This window comes from Peromyscus eremicus, chromosome 13 (assembly GCF_949786415.1).
Source record: "Peromyscus eremicus chromosome 13, PerEre_H2_v1, whole genome shotgun sequence".
NCBI classification, from domain to species: Eukaryota; Metazoa; Chordata; class Mammalia; order Rodentia; family Cricetidae; genus Peromyscus; species Peromyscus eremicus.
In genome coordinates, this window is record NC_081429.1 from 43,191,430 (window position 1) to 43,211,756 (window position 20,327).

General features: G+C 36.5%; 1 protein-coding gene across 1 annotated transcript in view; it reads left to right on the top strand.

Moving 5' to 3' along the window:
- Erbb4 (erb-b2 receptor tyrosine kinase 4) overlaps window positions 1-20,327 on the top strand; it is a 708,187-nt gene that overhangs the window by 648,260 nt on the left and 39,600 nt on the right. Inside the window, exons 21-24 of the mRNA XM_059278119.1 lie at window positions 8,297-8,452; window positions 10,617-10,692; window positions 16,340-16,486; window positions 18,927-19,024. Coding sequence (XP_059134102.1) covers window positions 8,297-8,452; window positions 10,617-10,692; window positions 16,340-16,486; window positions 18,927-19,024 — 477 coding nt within the window. The remainder of the gene's footprint in view (window positions 1-8,296; window positions 8,453-10,616; window positions 10,693-16,339; window positions 16,487-18,926; window positions 19,025-20,327) is intronic.

Genomic DNA, 20,327 nt, shown 5'->3' on the forward strand with positions numbered 1-20,327 from the left:
GCACGCCTTTAATCCCAGCACTCAGGAGGCAGAGGCAGGCAGATCTCTGGGAGTTCGAGCCAGCCTGGTATTCAAAGTGAATTCCAAGACTGCCAGAGCTGTTACACAGAGAAACCCTGTCTCAGAGAGAGAGAGAGAGAGAGAGAGAGAGAGAGAGAGAGAGAGAGAGAGAGAGAGAAATTTAATGCTGACTGATAAAAAATGGACAATAAGTAAATTAAGGATATGAATTTTTCTATATTTGTCTATATATCTGGCAAATTTTTGTCAAATATTTGTCTATATATCTGGCCTTATGAGAACATATAATACAGCACTGAAAAGGAATAAGCTAGATCAATTATCAAAATATATTTGAATATAAAGCAGCATGAATAAAGCATGACAGTGTACACTAGATGCTTTATTCATGCACTGTGTACTAGAAGTACCCCGAAACTCCACTTAAGACAATATAGTTAACAACAAATGATTATATGAAGGGGAGATTGCAGGGATACACATTAAAAACAATATCATGGATTGTTACAATGTGTATTGGAATGGACTCTGAGTGGAGAATATAGGGAAACCATGATGGTAGTTTCATGAATTATAGAGCACAGTAAGCTTTAGCAAAAATCCCATCTGTTAGAGACCCTGATAAAAGACATGGGGATATTATACACATTTTTTTTAAAATAGAAAGCAATCTCTAAGACAGGTTTGTATGCAGGAAGGATTTTTGTCAAGGGTTCTTAGGAAAAGCATCTGCTTTAGTGAGAAAAGCAGCATTGGACAGAGAAAACAGTGGGCTTCTGATAAAATTGTATCTTGTTCCAATCCCATGGAAGGCCCTGGAACTGGAACAACTCTTCAAAATGGTCCAAATCGGTATGGTTTTCTTTCTTTTGTGAAAGGAAGAGCACACAAGCAAACAGCTCCATGGTGCTTAGGCTGGGTTATCAGTGTCCCAGGACTGATGAAGCCAACACCATGAGATGAAGGTAAATCAGTGTGTATATGGTTCTGAACTGGTTTAAGGAAGCACACAGTTGGACCTGCTACAGACAAGTACTGAGACTACATTACTTGGACTAGTTATAGAAAAAGAAATTGAATCATAAAGTATTTTATTACTTTTTATTAAAATGGCTGAAAACTGGTGTTCTTGATAAGTAAAAATGTTCTAAAGTTCACAGCCTAACACAATCTGTAGGAGCATAACTACAATAGGAAATATTAGAATTAACCATGAGAACTAATTATGCATTGGCCAAGACAACCATGTGACCTGCCTGGTTCATGTGAGAGAATTTACAGGGAGAAATAGAATGGGAAACTTAAATCACCTCCCAACAACGCTGAGTAACAGATAGATTTTAATTGGCTCTTTTCTTTATAGGGGTTAGTTATATTTTCAATAAAAAGAATGAATTTGAAGTTATATATTTGTTGAACAGGTTCATCTTAGTATATTGAATGTTCTAGGTATTTTTGTTATGTCGTGTAGGTAAGAAAGGAAAAGTGACTGAATTCATTTATCTGGTGAGCAGCCACCATTTATTTCCGTAGTCTGGTGTCTTAAGTTTAGGGTGAGTCCAACTTACTTTTATGAAAACATATTCAAGTACCAAGTGAAGAGAAACATATATTCTATCTCTTCACTACTCTCTTTTTCTAATATTGGGCTAAAAGGTAGTATTGAAGAATAGATATATTTTTATATTTCTTTTTATCGTGTAATGAAAAAAAAGCTAGAGGTAACCTCAGAGGTCATTTAAAACATTCTGTCACTTTTATAGCTTATCTGAAATGAGTACCTGTGACTATACGCTGCTTAGCAATACTCCAAGTAATTCTCCCTAACTACCTTCCATTCTATATTCTTTCTACCACCAACTCCAGTGGATAAAAGACTCCCTACTTGGCTCATTCACAGAGCCTCCATAGTTTTCCTTTATGCCCAATTCAGATAAATTAAGTGACTACACACACAAAAAAACCTCCCTTTCTTCTCTTAAACGTGCTCATACCTTTAGCCCTAATAGCAGTAGGCATTATATCTGGAGTTTTCCTGCTAAGAATTGCTTTTAGAAAAGAGAGATTTTCATTGGAAGTTGGATTTCCCTAAGTTTCCTGCTATTTAGAAAGTTTTGGATAACTAGAATGTAAAGAGTTTTGTTTTTTGTTTGTTTGTTTGTTTTTAAATGTGCTTTTGCTCGCTCCAGAGATTAATGCCCAAGAGCTGACTACAGCCCGTAATTTTTAGCTCCACACATGTTTGATGAAATTGTCGCATGGAAAATATGAGAGAAGCAAATATTTATTGTCACAAATAGTCCCGTCCCTGCTGACTTCCTTCCACTTTCTGCAGCTGGGCAGAATGCATTTTTACAACTAATAAAAACATAATAATCATCCATTTTAGCTAGAAGTCTATAACTCAGATGTGGTTAGATGGAAAAGAAGGTCACTACCAGGTGTTCATCCATGCTAGGAATTCTAAAATTAAGTCTTCCATTGATTTTATTTTCAGAGAACAGTTCATGTGAATTGATTACAAACCAGACATTAAAACTTAAATTAACTGTGAGAAAATTTTCCCTTGGATTTTTGTATCAAAGTGTAATTTTGAAAACCAAAAGGAAAATTTTAGTTTTTCCCAGCTAGCTTATGCTTCCTGTGATGTGTATTTTAAGAGGTGTGAGGAAGCTTGGGATAAGTCAGTGTTCTAACGGGAGCAAGCAGAGGAACATGGGAAATGATACAACTGCTAAAAGTTTGGCTAAAATCAGATTTGTAAGATTTAGGTCATGAAGTCAAATTCCTAAATCACAGTTCCTTAAAATTCTCCTCCACGCTGTGTGGTAAGGGGTGAACAGTTTGATCACTTTATTAACTCATGGAGAACATTTGTCAGCATCAAAGACTTTTATAGCTATCTTATTTGTAGCCTTTATCTTCGGTAAGTTCCTGAAAACTGTGATCTATTTATGAAGAACGCCAAATCTTTAATAAATTCCCTAATAATTTTTTATCCTTACGTAACAACATTGAGGGTGAGTCATTATTGAAATGAGTCTTTGAATAGCAATAGTTCTGAAATTTGTACCCACACATTAATCATGGCGGGTAGGCTTTAGGATGCTTTGTATCACTGCAAATGTTTTTCAAATGCCCACTGGTGCTCATATATTTCAATGAAATAGGCAGGGGAACTTACTAAGAGCAATGTTTGTCTAGGTGAGCATTGTTGATACTTCTCTGTGGAACACTGATGGAAGTTTGTGCATTCTACAGTTATAACAAGCCACTTTCCAAGGGCTTTATATGTACTATTGTACTTAATCTCCACAATAAGCTGGGTAATAGGTGCTGCTATGGCCCTTTAAAGAGGAGCGACATGATGATAGAGAGGTTAAACAGCTTGCCCACATCACTTGTCTAGAACTTTGTAGAGCTGAGATCTGAACCAGACAATTGCCTTTAGTATTCATAATCAGACCTAACCCTCCATTTTCTATACCATGTAGCCTAAGCAAACTGAGAAACTCAAATTTATATACCTGAAAGTGGCTAAATTGTAAACAACTTTATGATTTAGTTAAATGTTAAATATACTTTTTCTTAAAAAGCCAATCAACTCCATTATGCCCAGAAATTCACATTAAACCCTTAATAATATTTTTTACTGCAAAAGAATATTTTATAAAGCTGTCTTACCTACATTTGTTAATTTCTGTGTGCCCAAATTTAAATCCGTAGGTTTTAGGATCCTAGTAAAAGGGATCAAATCCTTCTTCTATCTGTTGCTCATTAGTTAGATGACTTGGAACTAATAACATGACCTCAGGTAACCTTGGTTTTCTCATATTTATAGTAGAAGAGAAACAGTGCATAGTTCGCAGGGTTAAGTTGTCCCACAGATATAGAAGCATTTCATTTAGCACCTGCTGTGTTCAAAGTGTGCTGAGTTAGTAGGAGCTGTGGTATACATGTCTGCATCAGGCTCTGTCCAGAGATGTTCAGCCTGGATCATGGCAGGAGCCACAAGTCAGAGGACAGGACATTTCCAACCACTGTTATGTCCTCTTACAATGAACAAACTCTTTTTATTCATCTTCCACTTCCAGGGACTTCATGCAGCTTATTTTTGTCACTCTTACTTCTAATAATTATCTGTCTTCTTAGTTGCATCCCACTATTTCAAAGAATAATTTTATTTTGAAAGAATTTAACAGAAATTTTGACTCTAATGAGCTCTTCAAGTCAGAAAAATCCTGCTTAATGACTGTATTGTGGAAAACCTTTTATAAGCAAGCCGAAGACAATTCAACACTTTAATTCTGGGTGTGAAAGCATGATGAAGGTGGCAGCTGTACCTAATAACTTATGTCCCTACACGGTGGTGCCTCATAGTGACAAAGGAACCATACAAATGCATTTTGATAATTTAGCAATAACACATGCTTCTGTTATTAGTAGTACTAATTTGGTCAAGCAGACGAGGCAGAGGAAACTATATAAGTTGTCAGTTGGTTTTCTGAATTGAGTCCTCAATATTTTGATGAAAACATTGTTTTTTCTTGACAAGTGGTAACAAGGTTCAAGACTCTCTGTTATGTAGTGAATTTTTAATAGAGAAAGTTAAGGAACTTTTAGAACTTTTGAACTTTTCTCTCGTAGAATATGTCATTTCAAAAATGTCTCAGGGATTAGAAGCAAAGCTCAGCAGTTAAGAATCCACACTGCTCTTATTGAAGACTAGAGTTTGATTCCCAGCACCTTCATTGGGCAGTTCACAACCAACTATATCTCCAGCTCCATGTGATCTGGTGCCCTCTTCTGACCTTCATGAGCAGCTGCACTCATGTGCACATACACATAATTAAAAATGAAACTAATCTTTAAAATCAAAGGTATGATCTGGCTTTTCAGAGCCCACTAGCCATGGTGAGACACCTTGCATAGCCTTGATGCAGCGGGAGGGGCTTGGACCTGCCTCAACTGAATGTACCAGGCTCTGCTGACTCCCCATGGGAGGCCTTACCTTGTACCTCAGAGGAGGGAATGGGGAGTGGGTTGAGGTAGGAAAGGCTGGGGGTGGGGTGGGAGGAAGCAAGAGAGGGAGATCTGTGGTTGGCATATAAAATGAATAAAAATTTTCTTAATTAAAAAGATAAAATGAAAGGTATTTAGTCAATCTGATTGCTATAACACATATATTACAAATCAAGTGGTTTATGCATAATGGTACTCAAGGCTGTCAAGCAAATTTGGTCCGGCTGACCTTCTACCTTATTCTAACCATAGTCATATGATTGCACTCAGAGAAGAGCAGGATTTCTCTGGAGTCTCTTTTATAGGAGCACTAAGTTTCCTGAAGGCACCTCCTTTATTACCTAATCATCACTGAGGCCAACTTACCTTAATACCATAACTGCAGAGTTTAGAGTTTCGACATATGAATTAGGAAGAGACAAAACATTCACACAATTGCTGATTTTTAATGTGTTGCTCATTGCTAATTGTCTCTGGATATATATATATATATATATATCTCCTTTATATATATATCCTTTTTCCTCTGCAAGCCTCTGCAAGCACTGCATTTGGAGCACAAACATAGTTAAAGGCAAAATTCTCAAACATATAAATTAAATAAATAAACATAAAAAGTCCTTTAAGAAATATATATTTAAAATAATCTGTTTCCAGGTTAATTTTAGTTGAGTGAATTGCCAAGCATAAACATGAACCAAAAATCTCTCTCCTTTTCCATTATTCAGCTACCACGGATGAATCTTTCAGTCCATAACTGTACCTTGAGATTATCCTCTCCTCAGTCATCCTTTGGCCTCATTCAGTAGTAGAATCAGTCCATTACTTACGTAGGATCCAGAGAAATGGCGAAAGCAGAGGATGGTAGAATCTTGAATGACTGGAGGTCAGGTGTCCTCAGCATGGCGTAACTGTGAAGAAGAGTAGCCCTGCCTTGCATGGAACTAAGAAAACAAATGGAAACGGGTGAAACTTGCAGACTCTGAATTCACAGCCATCGTTTCCTGCTTTGTCACTGTTTACATACCATGCCAATGGTTCCTGCCTTCGGCTCCATGTGTGTGCAATCCAAATCCATTTTCTGTATTGGCACCAGAATGGTGTTTCCAGGAGTGCAGTAAAATTTGGACGACCATCCCTTTTAAAAGACGACGCTCTGACCAAATCACTGCCTTGTAGACTGTAAAATACAGAAGTCAAAACTCACATTAAGTCCATGACATATACATGTGCTTCTTGGATCTCTTCTTTCTATTTCAGTCTCACTGCTCACCACTGGCCCTCCCCGTGTGTTACTCTTCAGAGATACAGAATGGCCTGCCTCTGGCCAAGTGCACATGTTAATTAGTCTCAATTACTTCTTGTCTTTGCCCACAGTCTTTCTCTCCAAGCCTTAGCCAGCTCTGGGTACCTCTCTCAGTTTTCTCCCCTCATGTATACTTACTTGCCAGACTGTTCCTCAGGATACAGCTTTCTTAAATGCCCTACATGCTCTTTGCCATATGCATCTATTTTTATTTATTTATTCCCACTTTAGTAATTCACCTTGTCTTCTTTTAATGTGCAGACCTTAATTTGCTTCTTTTTTTTACCTCCCCAGCATCTAGCACAGTGTACAGAACATAATGTGTGCTTTGTGTAGTTCTAAGTATCAGCATATTGACAAAATGTTTGCTATGTCCTGATCTGAAGGCAGTAATAAAAGAAATGATTTTTTATGAACATTTCTTAAAAGTTTGGACTTATTTGGAAGGATGTGAAAATACATCATTTCCAAGGCAATAAGCTTATTTAATTCTGATCCTCTAAGTCCTGAAAGAATCATATGTTCTCAGATTTACCTTATTTTTGGAATATATTTTGGAATACCTTATGTCCTAAAACAGCACTATTTGGAAAAGAGGGCAAAAATCCCATAAATACCATTTGTGAGTTGATTTCAGAAAGCACCAATAAATGTGGTGTCACCTAGCTGTTGACTGATTGGACCATATCAGACGGTATCTCCACCGGTTGTATTTGGGAGGCATTTCTGTGGAGGCTGGCTCCGGAAGCTGAGTGAAGCAATCTTCTCTTTACACTACACCGGGTATATAGTTCATAATGTTTTGACCTATATGATTTATGTGTCTGTTTTCCACAGCTTTTGTTTTGATATCAGGAGCCATTAATCCTTCACAACTGTGCAGTTGTAATGCTAACTGCCAAGAGCAATGATTTGTAATTGGAATGAGAACGTGCTTCAGCCCTTTTATTATAATTCTGATATGCTTTTGAATGACCACATTTTACAGCTGAAAAAAAATCAAATATACTATTTACCTGAATTCCTCAGTAAAAAAACATGTTCACTCTTACCTGAGTTTTCTTACCTTGCCTTTAGGTAAACTTTGTATATAAGGTATACCAACACTTATCTTCCTCCTTGCTAAAATTTAACAATAAAAATTATTATTTCTGTGGATCAACAGTCTTATAAATTTGTATAGAGATTAACCTTTTTTGTATGATGAAAAATAACAACCTTTCTCTCCCAAAACCCCACCTCATTAGCAATCAGCAATAAATTTTATTTTTAATTTCTCTGTGTGGTTTTATGAAGATAACATATTAAAGGCTAATTTGTGGGTCATTATAAACTATGTACTCTCACTTGTGAGTTCCTATAATGACAACTAATGTCATAGCAGCCCTTTATTTAAAATTAGACTCTCATGAACCCCTAGGGTATCCTTTATTCTGTGCATAATGAGTAAAAATAATATAATTCTTCAGCCTTGAGAGAATCTATGCAAATTACTTTGGTGCCGTCAAACCATGAATGAAAGACTTTTTAGTTATGGGGAGCTGTGTTTGTTTGGAGTGACTGTGTAGGATCAAGATGACACTAAGCAAAAACCAGAGAGAAGAAAATGATGAGGGGTATGTAGGCCAGTCCAAGGATGTGTTAGCTTATCTTCTAGGACACCTGCACACCTCACTAATGAAAATGTTTGCAAAAGGATATCAAGTCCCCGACAAAACCAGGCAAACATTTAGCCCATTTTCAGGTAATTCATTCTTCTTTAGAGGAACTCAGGAGTAAAAGCCCAAAACTTATCTGTGGTTTGCCACCGCCCCACAACAATTTTTTATATTTTTAAACGTGTTCTAGGATTCTGCCTTCGCTTTGAGAAATGAAGTATCCCTTTTTATAACATGAAGAACTTCAACACCGAGTGACTCCCTTTGTGGAACTTGGTTTATTTTTCAGGGAATGATGTACCTGGAAGAAAGACGACTTGTTCATCGGGATCTGGCAGCCCGTAATGTCTTAGTAAAATCCCCAAACCATGTGAAAATCACAGATTTTGGACTAGCCCGACTCTTGGAAGGAGATGAAAAGGAATACAGTGCTGATGGTGGTAAGGTAGGTGGAGCTGAGAGCAATATCTCTTGAAAATGTAGTAAGATAATTCTTTATCTCTAATAATAACAATGGTGTGATACTTTTTTATCTCTAACAATGGTATGATACGTCTTCTGTTTTTGTTTTTGTTTTGTTTTGTTTTTCAAGACAGGGTTTCTCCATGAAATTTTGGTGCCTTTCCTGGATCTTGCTCTGTAGACCAGGCTGGCCTCAAAAATCACAGAGATCCGTCTGGCTCTGCCTCCTGAGTGCTAGGATTAAAGGCGCGTGCCACCGCCACCTGGCGATGTGATGATTCTTAGAGACTCAGAATATGAGCCTTTAACAGAGGGCTGTAAAAATTGTCCCATTGATTCTGAGATTACAGAACTACTACGTAATGACAGATTTTTTTTTTATGTACTGAGAAGCTTCGGTACTACCAACAATCATAATATATTTGAAATCTGACCATTTTCATTTCTAATCTCCCTAGCACCAAAAATGATACCTGGCAATTACCAAGTATAGTTAGCTACTTTTTCTAACCCCCAAACTCGTGTTCTGCCTGACAAATGTGTTTCTGCACGTCACCATCACTATATGGTTCACCCATATTGTAGTTACAAGACTTTTTTTTTACTGATTAATCCATATTCTTGACTAATTAATTAGGGAAATTTGTATGTGAATATCTATCTTGCTTGACTTGAAGAAACCTATGTCAGAGCAGGTCAATGATGCAAACCCATGAAATCTTAACCTCTAGTGACCTATGAAGCTCTGATAAAGAAAGGTTGTTTACATACATGAATCTGTTAATTATATACCTTATTTTTTGATCACAAGTAAATATTTGCAATAATAGGCTTCTAAACACTAACATTGATTCACCCTAGACCTTTTCATATTCTATATTAATATATCTACCTTTACATATATTTATATTTAAATCCTACCACAAAGTAAGATAACATAATTTTATAAAATAAAAAATTTCAGTTTTGAGAAATTATCTGATCTTTTCCCGATCTTACCAGCCTATTTCGTCTGTTTACTACCAAACTACAGTGGTTTAAAGTCACAGCTCTAAAGTTCTCAACAAGATTTCTCAGAAATAGCAGTCCATAAATCACATGACTTCACCTGTCTTAAGAACATACAACTGTAAGGTTTGTCTAAAGCAAGATTCATTATAGCTTTAAACGCCTGGTCACCATTAAGTCTTTATCAAGTCACCTATGATTTAAACTCACTTCTCTAACACGGTGTCCATAGTCCATAAAGCCTGCTAACTCCTTGCCCATAGGGAAATTACTTTCAATGTGTCTTCTGTTCCTTTTCACTGAATCCCATGATTCTGTCATAGAGTTACCTTGGTGTCACCTTGGTGAGCAGCCAACCTCATGATTTCAAATGCCTATTTAGTTTTAAGCTTTCAACTGCAAAGTAGAAATGTTTATCTTTATTCCATAGAATCTAATTATATCCCAAGCTCCATAATGCTGCCCTTTGAGTTGAAACACATTCTGCTGACCCATCATCCACAGGCTATGTGGGTTGAGTTGTTTTTCTTGTAGTGATGATGGATTTGTGCTGATCCTCTCACATTCTTTTATAGTCCTAGCTCCTATTTTGAAAACGGTACATATTTTCAATTCTGGCTAGCCCAGGCAAGGGAGATCATTTGCAGCTAGGAGACAAAGCAAATCTAACTATGGAATTCATGATTTTAGACAATTTAGTGACCAGAAGAGGAAGTGAGGGCAGCTGAAGAAGAAATTCATTACTTCTGTGGTCAAAAATATATCTGAGGAAGAAATGAAATCACTGAGAATGGAGGACTCTGAGAAAACATAATATACAAACATTTTTACATTTGATATTGTCAGTCATAATACTAGCTCATAATTTAGATGCTAGACATTAAGAAATGTATAAAGCTGTTGAGATGTTTAATTTTCTTTGTGTTTATGAAGCTTTAAAATATATTCTTTGGTTAATTTACTTTGTAGATTTTATGAATTTTACTTCATTTGTTCCCTATCTTGAAAAACAACTGGTTTATAGCTATATACACACCATCAAAAAATATAATTGAGGTCAGTACAGAGGCTAGCATTTAGAAAATATAAAAATGATTTCTTGTATGATTTTTAATAATTCACTTTTTATTTTTCTATAGATGCCAATTAAATGGATGGCTCTGGAATGTATACATTATAGGAAATTCACTCATCAAAGTGATGTTTGGAGCTATGGTAAATAAATCTTTATACATTTGGCCTTTTAAAGAAAAATGTGTTTGCTTCATATATGGTCATATTTTGGCAGTATTGGAAGTGCTTACTTATAAGCTTGACTCCCTAAAGGATTTAACTCTTTGGTCTTTAATTTAAAAAGCTAAATAGCCCAAATCACAATTTTATCTATCTTCTTGTGATTTTTTTTTCTGCTCTTTTAAATGTAAAATATATAATATCACTGCTAGGTTTTTTGCTATAAGCTTTGGTTTGACACAATTTGTCTCCTGATTTATTCAAGCATAAACACAATAACTGGCCAATGTTAGAAACAATTTCTTAGACTCTCATGGCCTTAATTTTCAACAACTCTTTGGTCATATAACTTTGAAAGTGATAAATGTTAAAGGGTAAAGCAAAACAAAACCATATTTTTGTTTGTCTGTTTGTTTGGTTTTTTTTTTGCTTAAAAGAATATGTGTTCTATGGTAGAAAACACAGTGGTTACTGGGGCAAAAACGAGCAACTAATAAATACAGTCAAGTGACTGTGAAAGTGGTGATGAGAGAACACTGCTAATTGTAGATGTTGCTGATTGGTCAATAAATAAATCACTGATTGGCCAGTGGCCAGGTAGGAAGTATAGGCGGGACAAGGAGGAGAATAAAGCTGGGAAGTGGAAGGCTGAGTCAGAGAGACACTGCCAGCAGCCATGATGACAAGCATCATGTGAAGATGCCGGTAAGCCACAAGCCACGTGGCAAGGTATAGATTAATAGAAATGGGTTAATTTAAGATATAAGAACAGTTAGCAAGGAGCCTGCCACGGCCATACAGTTTGTAAGCAATATAAGTCTCTGTGCTTACTTGGTCGGGTCTGAGCGGCTGTGGGACTGGCGGGTGAGAGAGATTTGTCCTGACTGTGGGCCAGGCAGGAAAACTCTAGCTACATGTAGATTTGATTTTCATTTACAAACTACATTTAGAATGACAGAGAGGGATTAACATTTGTGATTAGAATATTGTTTTCATTACATTGAACTCAGTTGTGGAAGTGAGCTAGTTAGCAACTTGTCTGTGCTTACAACTTTGTCCACTTACAACTTAATTAAAAGGGATCAATTTTGTGTCTATATTTAAATATAGCACATACAACTAGTATTAATCGCTAATAAAAGCACAATGCCTCTGGGTCTGTAAGATGGCTCTGAAAGTAAAGGAGCTTACTTCCAAGCCTTATGGTGTGAGTTCCATCCACAGAACCCACACGTGGTGGCAGGAGAACACCAAGTCTTTCAAGTCGTCCTCAGCTTTCCACTCATATCCTATTGTGCAGATCCCCACATTACACACACACACACAATAAATAAATTGATGTAAAAGAAGAAAATAGAAAAACAATGCAATCCCTGATATGATGATTAGTGTTAATTTTCAACTTGATAGTGTCTAGAATCACCTGGGAGATTTGCTGTAGGCATCACTATCACTACGGGATACCATTTTGAACATGAAAATTGAGACAGGAAGCCCTGCCTGATGTGGGTAGAATCATTCTCCAGGTGAAAAATTCTACACTACATAAAGTGGACAAAGTGAGCTAAATTAGTATTCATGCATTCATACCTCCTTGTTTCCTGATTGTGGATGTGGCATGATCAACTGCTTCAAGCTCTTGCTGTCCTGACCTTTTCACTACTGTAAATTATTGCCTGAACTGTGGGCCAAAATAACCCTCCTCCCCATAAGTTTCTTTAGTCAGAGTATTTTATCACAGAAATAGGAAATGAAACTAAGACAGTAATTGGTGCCAAGAAATGGAGCTTTTGTTGACCTCATGGTTCTTAGGCCTTTGGAACTGGTTCTGTTGTTGTTATTTTGTTTTGTTTTGTTTTGTTTTTTTGTGGGGAGGATTGTGGAAGAGTTTAGAAATTTGGGCTAGAAAAGTTCTTGAATGCTCTAAGAGATTGATGGGCCATTCTGGTAGGAGCCTGGAAGACAGTAATGATGACAAGAACGTAGATGGCTGAAGCCTGCATCAAGACTGTTGCAGAAGGGAACAATGAATGGGAGAGAAGCCATTCACATGCTGCTTAGACCAAGAATTTCTCTTTATTCTGCCTGTTTTTTGAGAAATTGAGTGACGTTGACTTGAGAGATGATGGAGTACTTTATTTGGCAGAGAAAATTTTAGGACAGGGGATCATTCAGGATGTTACTGTGATTGTTAAACATCCAGGTACCACTGAAGAGAAGACACCTGCGTTGACTTAGAACAATGGTTGGGGTGTCCTGAGAGTGAAACCCCACTCATCAGAGATTCCAACTAGAGAGGATCCAAATTTATTTCAAGGAAAAAAGCCTAAACTGGAGGGGTTCCCTATTTCTTGGAAGTGTCTGACTAGGAAAGTTCCCCCAGGGTCAGCACACAGAAGTAGATGAAGCTGTGTTTCTGTAAGTCCAAGCTCTATCTCAAGCTGATGACAGAGCTTGGCAGTGTCACCTACATGGTACGGTTTTAAAGGCATGATGGCAACAGAATTGAGGAGGCCATGGAGAACAGCCAAGGCTCAGAGATGTATAGCAGAGTTAGAGTCCAAGAGAGGCAAAGCTGTGAAGGTGATACCTCAATTGCTATGGTGACTCTGGTGTATCCAAGATGCCAGGACCATGGGACAAGTACCAGTGTGGGGTACAGACATGGAATGGATCCGGCTCAGGACAGAATCTATGCTGAAGTCTGCAGAAAGGAAGTTGTGAGGGGTGGGGCTACTCAAGCCTTTTGAAACCAAGTTGATTACATGATCAGATCTAGATGCCAGATATGGAGCTTCAGGATTTCATGTTTCTTGTTTTGCTTTGGTATAGTTTTTTGTTTGTTTGTTTTTTCATGCTGTGCTCCAATTCTTCCATTTTGGATTAAGCATATTTACTCTGTGCCATTATATGTTGGAAGTATACAAACTTTTGATTTTTAGTAAGAGCTCACAGTTTCACAGTTAAGAAACTTTTGAACTTTTAAAGTTTTGGAATTGTTGAAGACTATAGGGACTTTAAGGTTGAACCGAATACATTTTACTTTATAAAATCGTCAAGAGGACATAAGGACAAAGAGTGAAAAGTTACGGCTTAAAATTGATGTGTTCAAGTTTCAAATTGACAAAGGGTGGAGTTGTGATGGTTAGTGTTTCTAGTCAACCTAACAGAATATAGAATTGCCTGGGAGATGAACTTCTGGGCATGGCTATGGGAACTATCTTGAGTATATGATTTGAAGTGGGAAGACTGACCCACTGAGAGATGGACTATTCCATAGACAAGGTCTCTTGGACTGTATGAAGTGGAGAGAGCAGCCTGAGCATTACTGCGCATATACATTCGTTCCTCTCTATCGCCAAATTGTGGATGTGGTGTAGCCAGCTGCTACCAGCTCCTGCTACTGATGAGTTGAAACTTCCACAGGCTGTTCAGTAGACATTAACTGTAGCTAGAGTTTTCTCTTCAGGTCCCGCCAAGCCCCGGCATTCTGACAGCCCACTTATAAAATAAACACACAGATGCTTATATTGCTTACAAACTGTATGGCCATAGCAGGCTTCTTGCTAACTGTTCTTATATCTTAAATTAACCCATTTCTATTAATCTATAAGTTGCCACGTGGCTTGTGGCTTACCAGTATCTTAACAAGTTGCTTCTCCTCACGGTGGCTGGCAGTGTCTCTCCGCCTCAGCCTCCACTTTGCAGAATTCTCTTCCCTGCTGGTCCTGCCTATATTTCCTGTCTGGCTACTGGCCAATCAGCGTTTGATTTATACAGAGTGATATCCACAGCAATTAACAAATTGATACATAACGCTGTTTTGAGGCACAGCCTTGGTCTCAGGATCTTTTCATAAGGCAACTTGATATTGTTATGATATACCATAGTTGATTGCAAGAGGCATGAGTGGCAGAAAATGCTACATATCCTTGCTTATAATAGGTTTATGATGAAAATTATCACTGGCTGCATTTTTATGTGTACAGAATATGCATCAGTTCTAATATATCTTAAAGATGATGAAATTGCAATGTAAGTTTTCTTATGTTTCTCATATAGTCTGTCTGAGATTGCTCTTTATACCTAAAGCTATCCTGTGCCACCATTCCAGAAAGAGTAATTACATTATTAGAAGCAGGAATTTGGGCATTTTACCCTTTGGTTTTGTATTTATCAACATTGCATTTCATAATATTTTATTGTTTTAATATGTAATGGTTTTTAGATTTGCTTATTTTGGAAGCTTTGATAGAAATTTAAAAATACCTATGTTGTCTTTAGCAACAACAAATATGGGTTCAATAAAATGTTTCCTTTGTGTGCATGTCCTGTGTGTGTGAGAATGTATGTATGTATGTATATAAATGTATGTATGTATATAATACTGTGGTTGACTTGCTTAAAAAGAGTGATCACCATTTTTGCTAGCCTTCCAATGAAGTGTAAACAATGGCTCTCTTGAGCAACCAGCTCTTGATATAAAAAAAATAAGGATTTAGGAAATGTCAAACTGCTGAAATGTGTCACTAGTTGGACATGCATGTGACAATAAAAATTATAGGATGCAAATATTAAAATAATCCAATAAGTGTTAGTGATTCTATTCTGAAGGGCAGTTTGAAGTTTACATATATATGTTTTTTTTTTCAGGCAGTGATGACTGACATACAACAGATTAAAAAAAATGAGCATTACAGAGATATTCAGAAAACATAGCCCCAATTAATGGATCTTATACTAAAATAAATCTATATATGCATCAATCAGGACTCATATTGTAACACTATCATGCTTACATAGCTATTTCTATTCTAAAAGTGTTGTGCCCTAAGGATAAGGCTCAATGATAGAGAATTTACCTAGTATAGTAAAGAAGTAATCTTTAGTATATGGCTGTTTTTTTCCTTGGTTTCGCCTCTGATTTTATTTTCTCTGTCAGTGTTCTAGTGGTTCAAAAATGATATATCATTAGCTTAGAAATAAGCTGTTCATTTTTTCTTCATTTCTCATTTCTATGGTTACCCATTCCTATGTTATTCTGTCTTCCATATGGATTGATCCTCGTGCAGACTCTTGTATGTGCTAAGTAAATTTTTATTCCCCTTGTTTTCTTTGTGTTAGCTGAACAGTGAGCCACAGGCTTGGCAGTAACAACATACACTTGCAATATTCTGAAGCTACCAGCTCAGCCTTTGATGGCTTTTCCCACCAAAAGGCTAATTTAAAAATTTATCCATGTCTGACTTTTCCTGAGATCATATTTATTTTATATTGAATACATATACACAATAAAGGAATTGCATTTTGGATTTTAATGTAGGTGAAGCAATTTTCATCAGTAAGCATTTAGCATTACCTGTAGGTACAAAGGAGGAGCTTATTTTAATTTCTGGTATCTGTTCTAAAATTTTCCTGCGATGGATTAAAACTTCAAGACAATCGTAAGAGAATTCTTACTGTGAATTGCCCCAGGAGGGTTTAGCATTGGAATTCTTGAAGTTAGTGAAAGATTGTAAAGGAGTTTCCTTTAAGTTTCTATTATTTGCTTTTTAAAGAGTAGTTTTATATGTGCTCATTCAAATTTGTAATGGTGATTTGCTTATATATGAATTTTATTTCCAATTAGGCGTCACAATATGGGAACTGATGACCTTTGGAGGAAAACCCTACGATGGAATTCCAACCCGAGAAATCCCGGATTTATTAGAGAAAGGAGAGCGTTTGCCTCAACCTCCCATCTGTACTATTGACGTTTACATGGTCATGGTCAAATGTAAGGCTGGAAAATAATTTTACCACCTGCATCATCATTCTTAATACAATAACAGTTTAGATTGTTTTAGGTGCAAAATGTTTCTCTACATTGAAAAACACAGCAGCGAGAATACTTATGAATGCAGAGTATAAGTACCTGTTTGTTGTGATTATTATTATTATGAAATAATAGCATGCTTCCAAGCTACAAAGTAAAAATTTTTATAATTTCCATGCCCATCAAAGTTTGTCATAAAGAGAGATAATTATTCATAAGAATGTTAGTAATAATACTAATGTTAATCTTTATGGGAAAATAGCTCAACATCACTGATAGTCTAAAACTGAATTAATTGGATATAGGTTTAATCAAAAATAAATTACCAAAGCAGGTCAGGAATCAGAAGGGACAAATCTGCATTGGAGTAAAGATTATAGTGTTTACCTTTTTCAATTTGATCATTTGTTTACATCAAATGTTCTTACTTTTCTTTCCACTCCTATACCCCAGACACATATGTATTATAAATGTGTTTTGGAAGCCTAGACCCTTAATTTTAATAGAATTAAATAAGTCCCTGGGGTTCCTGACTTAATTTAAGTGAGATTAAGAGGCAGCCATCTCTCTTGTATAATCTTAGGTTTTTCCAGTTTTGATTTACACAGAGTTAAAGAAAGACGCAATGTGGTGAAGGTGAATAAGCATTTTATTAATAAGAGACTCGGAGACTCTGGGCCCAGGTCTTCTCATATTTATATTCATGACATGTGTGATCCATTCTGACAGGAAGGGAAGAAATAAAAAATGTTCCTTGCAGTGCGGGTCAGCATGCCCTTTTCTCTAAGCACAGTCCTATTTACTCAATATTTAGTTAGAGAGAAACAAATATCTCACTGTGAAGTTAACCTTTTTTGGCTCCAGCAGCTTCGTCATTAGCATCTTGGCATTAACAAGCATTTTTGGCTATGAATACCCATAAGATGCAGAGTGTCTGAGCTTAGGAGAGGTGACACAAAAGATGCATAAGATGATACCCAAAGGATCTCCAGAACAGGAACAAGAATTAACTCTTTAGAAATAGCCAAAAAATCAAAATAAAAAAAGAGCCCTAGCTATACTGGATCGGGCCTTGTTTACTCAATGTCCTGAAGAGAGCTTAAAAACATTCATGTCTTGTATGATAATTTGATACCATAACCAGCATCAGATGTGATTTGAGTACCACAATGTGATGACGGAAAGACAGGCAAGTGTTTTTGCCTTATTAGGCAAACCATATTGAGAGTTTTACCCTTTCCCCTGGAGATTTTATGCTTTAAAAAGGGATCATTTGGCAAGGAAATTAGACAAAGCTTGGTGCTGTTGCTATTCTAGTCATCTCATCAGCTAAACGGAGGATAGACAGTTAAGATCTGCTTTATCTAAACTCCTCGCTAAAGAATACTACCAACCTGAAAACTGGTATTTTTATTCTGGGAAAGCTAATATTAAGATAAGCTAATGGGTGTTGCTGAACACACATTACAAATCATTTTGCATTTTCCTTCTAACCAGGAGCAAACTGGCAAAAAGCAGTTGCTTTCCATTTCCCTTTCAACTTTTTGTGCCACAGTATTATAAGGACAGCCAAATATTTTCTACCATATATTCTTTTTTTTTTTTTCAGTCTATTTATTTTTATTTGCATTGGTGTTTACCCACATGTATATCTGTGTGAGGGTGTCAGATCTTGGAGTTACAGACAGTTGTAAGCTGCCATATGGCTGCTGAGAATTGAACCTGGGTCCTCTGGAAGAGCCATCAGTGCTCTTAACCACTAAGCTATCCTTCCAGCCCCTCTACCATATATTCTCTACATAAACCTTCACATTCTATCTCAATTACCTTGTCTATAACCATCAAAGAATGTATTAAAAACATTATCTCTACATTCCAAAACAAGAACAACAGAATCTGAGGGTCTAACATTTCCCATAGTTAGCTTGGGATCTATTTTTCAAGGACAAGAATTAAGTTTGAATCGGATCAATAAAATGAAAATTGGGGATCCCATAGAGAAGGTTCAGCAGTTAAGAGCTTGTGCTGCTCTTGCACAGGACTCAAGTTTGGACTGTCAGCACCTAAGTCGGGCAGCTAATGATCCAGGTTGATCCGATGCCCTTTCCTGGCTTCTATGGAGGCCTGCACTCATATGCACATATCTAGACATAGACACATAATTAAAAATGAACTAAATTTTTAAAATTTTGCCTTTACTGTTATAGTATATTGCATTCTGTGATGAATGACAATTTACTGAGGTAGAGCCTTACCTAATTGTCTTGCTTCTTTCACTGAATTTTTGGCAGATTATTGTTAAAACGATACCTTTTGCATTTTGCCTGTACTTTTTCAAAATTTCAATGTCACTTTCTCCAAGCATGGGTACACTAAAATTTTTCTCTGTGTTAATTGACAGGTTGGATGATCGATGCTGACAGCAGGCCTAAATTCAAGGAACTGGCTGCTGAGTTTTCAAGGATGGCTAGAGACCCTCAAAGATACCTGGTCATTCAGGTTAGTCGTTTTGACTTTGCTGAAAACATCCAATCATCACGTGACCACGTGAAACAACTTAGGAACTAGTGGATCTGAACATGGTTCTATTCACTGAGACAAAGCAGTCTGGAAGAGGCAAATACTACATGTTCTCTCTCATATGCATATCCTACATATATGTGTGTATATATATGTAGATACATATATATGTAAACATATGTATATATGGATGTATGTATATATGGTATAGGTCACAAAACTAGAAAGGAACCAGGAGAAAGGAAAAAATGTCTTAAGGGAAAGGTAATTGGGGACAGGAAGGTAATAGAATACATATGACATAGAAGTAGAAAGACTACTTGGAAAAGGAAGGGTATGAGCATCCAGGTGAGAGGGGTGAAGAGGATTATACACAAAAGCAAAGTATGAATGCAAATGCCATAACAAGTCTATTAATTTATATGCTCATTTTAGAATTATATATGGATTCTTTTATTGGGGAGTATATAGTATTCAAGCGATAACTCAATTCAAATGAATTGATGATTATTTAAATGAAAGAACAGACCAAAAGAACATTCTTCCAATCAACACTAGGAATCAAATAGATTGGATCATTTAATTATTATAATAATTTCCCTGTTGTTATTTTCACCTAAAGCCTATGCAGTTATACCTTGAATAATCTCGATTATCTTTCTTCACTGAAAGGAACCTTTACCTTCAAGTAGACTACCATGAAGACAAAAGCCAGACTTTAGGAGATAGTAATTTTCAGTCATTTTCCCCAGAAGTTAACTTTCACAAACTGAAATTGTTTACCAAATATGACAAACTTTTGGAAAGGCGAAAAGTACTTAAGAAATGATAAGCTGAACAGAGTTTAGCAGAGGTTTCATATCTCTTCCAAACTCACATGTTCTCCATGTCATTGTACAATTTTTCAATGCCATCACTTTGACTAGACTGACGTTATACTGTAAGACAAACCATGAGTGTCTATGTCCTGACTCTGTAGCATCAGTGCAACCATATTAAAAAAGCTAATGTCAATGGCCTCTTACTGTCTATTCTTAACCAGGCACCTCCTTAGCAGTGAACTGTTATTCTCAAATCTGAAGTGGATTTTGCCACCTTTGAAGCATACACATGACCTGCCCTCATTCTTTTTTATTGTAGTTGTTATATTTATCACATTCTTCTTGTATTCCAATTCTTACCTTTTAATATCTAACCACAGTATGGGATTCTTTTTCACTGGTAGTTAAGCTACAGATATTTTTTTAAGGATCACATGGATTCTCTAGCTGTTTCTTTTTCT